Source organism: Neomonachus schauinslandi, chromosome 10 (assembly GCF_002201575.2).
Source record: "Neomonachus schauinslandi chromosome 10, ASM220157v2, whole genome shotgun sequence".
Lineage (NCBI taxonomy): Eukaryota > Metazoa > Chordata > Mammalia > Carnivora > Phocidae > Neomonachus > Neomonachus schauinslandi.
In genome coordinates, this window is record NC_058412.1 from 126,283,437 (window position 1) to 126,290,303 (window position 6,867).

Sequence of the window (6,867 nt, forward strand, 5' to 3'; positions counted from 1 at the left end):
TTGTGAGCACAGACACACTGGTTACCACAACAGCCGTCAGCTGGACCCTGTCGGTTATTGCACAAAACTCAACGTGCCAATGCCATTTCTCAAACAACGACTGTCGTGTTCCACACGGCTAACTTCTCGTTCCTGGGGCATCCCCTAGTCTTATCTCCAGAGGCTGCCACCCTCAGACCTTATCTACTTCTGAGAATTATACAAGTAAAATAAAATGGCCTTGGCGGGCAGGAGTTTTACAAAGTCAGTAGGATGTGGATATAAGAACGCATTAGAAGAAAAAGCAGTAAATCCCAGAGGACTGAAACAGTCTGTGACATTTCCTTTGAAGATGGTCTCCAATGGCAAATGTGGGGAAAACTGAATCTGTTGGGTATTATGACAAGTCAAGATAGCTCTCCAGTGAGCCAGTCCAAGGAAGCCTAGAGGTAGGGTGACAGATGCCGTGCAGCTGAGAGGGGGATGAGCCAACACTCTAAGAACAGATTTATAAAGGAAATGAGAAATGAAGGAGGAAATGCAAGGGAAATTGTCAGGTACAAGGGGTTGAAAGAATCTGTTAGAAGGTGACTCTGCTATGGAGACACCCATGTTGGCACCCCATTTAATTGGTTTTGCCACTATGGGGAAGGGTTGGGAAGCAGAATATTATTTTCAGGATTGTTTATTTTTCAGCTGTTTCAAGTCTTTTCTCATCAATGAGCACATTTATTTGGAACTTTTTTTTTTTTTTTTTTTTTAAGTAATCTCTACACCCAATGTGGGGCTCGAACTTACAACCTGGAGATCAAGGGTCGCATGTTCTTCAGACTGAGCCAGCCACATGCCCCATCAACGAGTACATTTAGTTCATCTTTATTTTCCTAACAGTCAGATTTAAATGCTTCTGAACTTATTCCTCTTCAAAAATCTCTGCTTCTTTGTTCAATTTCTAATTGGTCCTCACTGTGATTTCTGAACTACCTCTGGAATCTCAATTTAAACTGACTTGTTCAAAATAAAAATTAACAAATGCCAACGCACTCTCCTGCTTTCCGGTAAATCTGGCTGCTCCCTTGCTTGGGATATAATCTTACAGAGATCTAAAACAAGGGCTTACACATACAAGAATTGTCAGTTCTGGGAAATAATTTTAAAAGAAGAATTTTCCCATACAACAATACAAATCCAAAGTGGTATTTACTGTTCAATCCTTTCTGCTGGCCGCCACTTTATAATAAGCTAGGTTTTATAGTTTAGTTTCCAATTCCCTTTCTTACACTTTGAAATGGTCTGTCAACTCAGGCCTCCGACAACCCAGTATACAACCGAGTGTTTTACATCTGGAATAAAGAAGCATGGGTGTTAATACTTTCTTCTGGGATGCCTGGGTGGCTCAGTCGTTAAGCGTCTGCCTTCGGCTCAGGTCATGATCCCAGGGTCCTGGGATCAAGCCCCGCATCGGGCTCCCTGCTTAGCAGGAAGCCTGCTTCTCCTTCTCCCACTCCCCCTGCTTGTGTTCCTGCTTTCACTCTCTCTCTCTGTGTCAAATAAATAAATAAAATCTTAAAAAAAAAAAAAAAAAAACTTTTTTCTGCTTCTTGAAGGTAATGTGAGAGCTCCCTACATCTGCAATCTACTTATCAGATCAAAAAACAGGCTAAGAAAACATTTGAAAAAGAAGACACTTGGATTCATACGCTTACCTGCAGCTGCACTGGTGGGTGTAAGAGATGCAGAGGGTAAAGCAGAGTTTTGAATAGGTCTACCTGCATTTTCAGAGGGCAGAGAGCTAGTAGTAGAAGGAATACTCATCAAAGGCTGGGAGAGAAGAGACTGGTTCTTGTTCAGTATTTGGCTCCCTGAGAGAGCAGCAGATGGGTTCTGAACTTGCACTTGAACTTGAGACATGGTCACTTTCAACAAAAGTGAACAACTGCAGGTAAACAGCTTTCAGTGCAGGTTAATTCAGTGCTATGAAGTCTAAAGTTCTACCTAAAAGTTGTAAGGGAAAGAAAATAAAAAGGTAAATTATAGAGGAGATATGTAATTGCCAATATTCAGTCAAAATCGGTGTCACCTACTCAAGAATGAAAATAGTCCCACTGAGCCTGTAGCTCCGCCGATATATCAGAAGTGGGTTTCCCCTCGGTACGCAGTGAGGTTCCTGGCCTTATGACTTTCTGACACTGCTTTTAAATGACTTGCAATACCTGTCCGCTCTGCATGTTTATTTTATAAAGAGCATCAGTAGGGCTTAATGATATTCCTTGCTGAATATTAAGAATTACAAACTACAGCCTATATTCAAAATGGCCAATTAAAAAAAATAGGGAGAGGCCTTCCATACTATATGGATACAGTAAAGATTTCTGGCCTCAAAATTATCAGAAGCTGAAAGCACACTGGGTTCCTAAGACCATTAATGGGTGAATGTCAACACTGCTTCCACCGAAGGTGCTCAGACTGGCACCCTTACAGTTTTCCTTTAGGCTGACTGAAGAAACACAGGAATTTCTCACTTTTGCTGTTTCTTTTCCTTATGATGGTAAAAGATCTTTTTCCTATGAGGTTTGTTGAGATGGTCTCATTTAGTTACAGACCCCAAACAAAACTTGCATCTACATCAATATACAGGATCCTAGGAAATTATTTGAATAGTAAAGAACATTCTATAGTGTTTGTACGATTAAAAGCAAAAGTGGAGAAGATGAAGAAGAGAGGAACAGATTTCAGATTGGTAATTTCACTGGTGTGGCTGGGGAGTGGAACCTGGGGAGCAGAGGAGACTATTTACTTCATCTTCTAAGTTCCAAAGACATTACTTCTAAATACATTTAAATTTTCTTCATAAGTCAAAAATAAGGACAGTTCTGCTTATGTTCAGAGTCATCCTTCAAAAAGCTGAAAATGTTTAACCAAGTCAAAAGTACTCCCAAAATAACCAAGAGCAACAAAGAGTAGAAAAAGCCAACCAAAACAGAAACCAGCAACAAATCAGAAGTTCTATTACAGAGTAATTGTTACTTAATTTTTTAAAAAGTCTCAGAGTAATTTTTAATTAAAGCTGGACCTTTAGAAAGAGATGAATGACCAGAGCAATTAAGTTACTTGAGAAGTTCTGGCACATTCTCTCTTGCTGAGAGCAAAAAGAACTGCAAAACTAAAAACAACAACCCAAACACCTCAGCTCAAACATGACTTTGGATACAGAACCATCCCCTTATTCACCAAAATCCCCCATACTGCAGTTGTTCCTTGTTTACTTTTGGAGTCAGAACAAAGGAACAGAGGAGATTCACTAAGACTAGGTAACTGTCCTGGTAGACAAGTTGCCAACATCAAGAAACAACTCCAGAACCATTCAGAAATCAGCTAGGACAGGGACGCCTGTGTGGCTCAGTCGGTTGAGCGTCTGCCTTCAGCTCAGGTCATGATCCCAGGGTCCTGGGATCGAGTCCCGCATTGGGCTCCCTGCTCTGCGGGGAGCCTGCTTCTCCCTCTGCCTCTCTGTCTCTCATGAATAAATAAAATCTTAAAAAAAAAAAAAAGAAAGAAATCAGCTAGGACCTTGTTTCATTGTTTTGATTTCCTTCAGCTGAGAAATAGAAATATTTCTCTCTCAGTGCCCCTCAACCCCCCTGCACTCCCTTCTCCCCTCTCTTTCTAAACTCTGTCTTGAGGGCATTTTTCTACCAAAAAAAAAAAAAAAAACTCACCTATAGTGTACTCACAACTTCACACCACCAACCACTAGTCACAGGTCAAAAACTATGCCAAAAACCAAGTGTCTAGACTCCAGAGCCTACGTGCACCCCAGAGGCAGCAACCCAATCCTGCCCTAGGTTGCTCTGAGGGTATGAGACTGAATGAATGAACTAAATTTAGAAAGGGTGGGGCCCAGAGATCTATTCTGGCCTGTGCTGAGCAGAGCAGGCCCACAGCCAGCAGTCCCCTCACAGACTTAAATACAGATTTTCTACAAGCTGAAAAAGGGAACAAATGGCCTTTAATTAAGACTGCCCCCAAAATGTTACCTTGAGTTCACCTGGAGCTGTGTCTCTGTAACTGGGAAACAAGTAGTTCAAAATTGCAAATAAAAATTTCCTAAAACCCGAATACGGCTGTACTCATCTACAAATTTCTAATGTCCACCGTGACCAATACCAAACAGCACCCATTAGCCCATGAACGCTCCTATGTGTCTCTAAGCCTGAAAAGAGAATTTAATGCAATGGTTCTAAAGAGGGGACAAGTCAGTTCTTCGGAGTGGTCTGGATACATTATTTGGCTGTCGCCCACTGGAGGATGGGAGGAGTTACTGGTATCTAATGCACAGAGGAGCCAAGGATGTTGTTTCGAGTACACATACACTAACCCACAAAATCTCACTAATAAGTAGCTTATATTCTTAAGAAAATCCCCTTTTTATCTCAAAAGGCTCTAAAAAATTGAGGCTAATATTTTACCCAAATAGACGCTCCTTTCCCAAAGAGAAGCCAGGCAGCTAACATAGTTATAAATGGGGTAAAATATATTATTTACCCACATAACTTGAACAAAAAATAAAGCTTTTCACTACTGCTATTTATAGAGTGCACAGCAGCATTCAGGGGAATCAGGGAATTCTGGAGATACCACTTCTGTACAGATTTAGCACCTGTTGCTCAACAGTACTACCCTGTCCTGAAGATGAAATCCTTCCATGAGATCGTGTCTTTTCTTTTGAGCCTATCTTTAAGGGTTACTTGCTACCAGATAAGTTAGGGACTCCAAAGAGATTAAAATGATTTGTCAGTCTTCTTATAAACGAACAATATTTTACACACAGTAAAATTAGGTGGAAAACTGAAAACACAAAGAGTTCAGCTTTCCTCAGCACTGAAAGCACCTTTAACTGTTAAGCCTGGGTCATGCTATTTCCCTGTCTCCGGCCTCCAGCACAGACGAGAAGCCTCTGGTTTCTCTTATCTCAAGAGCTTTAGACACCAACTCAGGAAAACATGTTCACATCTTATTCTCAAATCCTTGTATTTACGTAGCACATACAAGCACTAAAACACAAAGAGAGGTGATAGGATAGAGTTACGAATACCTTTTTTTTTTTTTTTTAAAGACTCCTAATTCCAAGTCCCAAATTTGGCTTGAGGACACAAAAATCTTCTCATAAAAACAGTCTCACCTTGGATGGCAGCTTCCATTTCACAAGTGTCACATACTTTTTAATGGGTTGTGGGAACGGGAATATGGGCACATGAATTCTACAAAAGCATTTTTTTTTAAGGTATTTTCCATGCCCAGCATGGAGCCCAATGTGGGGCTCAAACTCATGACCCTGAGATCAAGACCTGAGATGAGATCGAGTCAGACACTTAACCACCCAGCGGCCCTAAGCATTTTTAAAAATTATACATAATGTGTTAAAAATTGATCAGGTACAGAAGTGTCTGGGTGGCTCGGTCGAATGAGTGTCCAACTCTTGATTTCAGCTCAGGTCGTGATCTCAGGGTCGTGAGATCAAACCGCAGGTGAGCTCCACGCTGGGTGTGGAGCCTGCTTGGGATACTCTCTCTTCCTCTCCCCTTCTCGCGCGCGCTCACTGTCTCTCTCTCTCTCCAGAAAAGAAAAAAAAAGTGAGGAGACACAAATGCAAATTCCTCACTCAGCAGTGATCTACCAAGACTAGGCCATACTGAGTGTACCATCTGAGTGATTTGTTTAATAAACAAAAAGGCAGATTCTTCTAGAAATAGTTTACAGAACTATCTGCAAGAGTGCTTAGTCTTTTTTTTTTTTTTTTTTTTTTAAGATTTTATTTATTTATTTGAGAGAGAGAGAATGAGAGACAGAGAGCATGAGAGGGAGGAGGGTCAGAGGGAGAAGCAGACTCCCTGCCAAGCAGGGAGCCCGATGCGGGACTCGATCCTGTGACTCCAGGATCATGACCTGAGCTGAAGGCAGTCGCCCAACCAACTGAGCCACCCAGGTGCCCCAAGAGTGCTTAGTCTTATATTCACTTTCAACTAACAGATTGTTAAATCATTGTAATATGAAACAACTACTTCAGCAATTATGGAAAAACATTTTAATATCCAATTTGTAACTAGATTAATATATGACTTATAATGAAGGTATACTTTTGTGTTCAACACATCATTCCCCTTTGCAGTAAGTGATGTTTCCAAACAAGATATGTTAGAAAGAAAAAGAGAAAAAGAAAAAAAGGAGAAAAGAAATCACCACAATTCTGAACAAGCTTAGATAGCCACAAACATTTTACCCAAAATCTCTCCCTTCACCATCCTTTTCTTGGAGTTGCGCTACTGTCCAATGAACGCCTAGTGAGGGCAGTACTGCTAATGCCTGAACAAAGTCCTCCATCAAATCTTATGTAGTGTGGGTACACAGACACAAGAGCACTCCAGTTCCTTGCCAGGATAAAGCATCAGCTGTATGAACAGCAATTTCAGGATAGTATATTCATTCCACATTCAACAAAAACTTATTAAGCATCTACTACATGTGAAACCTTATATGGCATATTGTACATTCTCAAGTGCTAGAAAAAATCTATTTGTTAAACTTTTCCTCAAAGACACAAAAAGAGATCTTTAAGCAACCAAATGTAAATCTATTAGTTCTCTAGGTTTTGAGAGGCTCCACTCTCAGAGAAACTTTGTCAACAACAATAAAAAAGCTAAGGAATAAACCATTTTCCTACAATAGCCTTGAAATACACCTAAAATGCCCACACCATTCCTTTACATTCAACAGTTATTTCTAAGATCCTTTCTGGACACATCTTTCTGGTTGCAATGTGGTTTTTGTTTTCTACAAATAAACTCACCCCACCCCCACAACCACCACCACACCTTCCTACCTTCACCC

At 40.7% G+C, this 6,867-nt stretch overlaps 1 protein-coding gene and 1 non-coding gene across 2 annotated transcripts in view; one reads left to right on the forward strand and one right to left on the reverse strand.

The window, feature by feature from the left end:
• Positions 1-1,884, reverse strand: part of STAU1 (staufen double-stranded RNA binding protein 1) — a 38,837-nt gene extending 36,953 nt beyond the window's left edge. The window contains 1 exon segment of the mRNA XM_044918586.1: positions 1,686-1,884. Within this exon segment, the coding sequence (XP_044774521.1) occupies positions 1,686-1,794 (109 nt within the window). The 5' untranslated portion in view covers positions 1,795-1,884.
• Positions 1,885-6,276: 4,392 nt separating this feature from the next.
• On the forward strand, positions 6,277-6,454 carry LOC123326131. The gene has a single exon (XR_006540910.1). It is a non-coding gene; the product is annotated as a U4atac minor spliceosomal RNA (small nuclear RNA).
• The last annotated feature ends 413 nt before the right edge of the window (positions 6,455-6,867 follow it).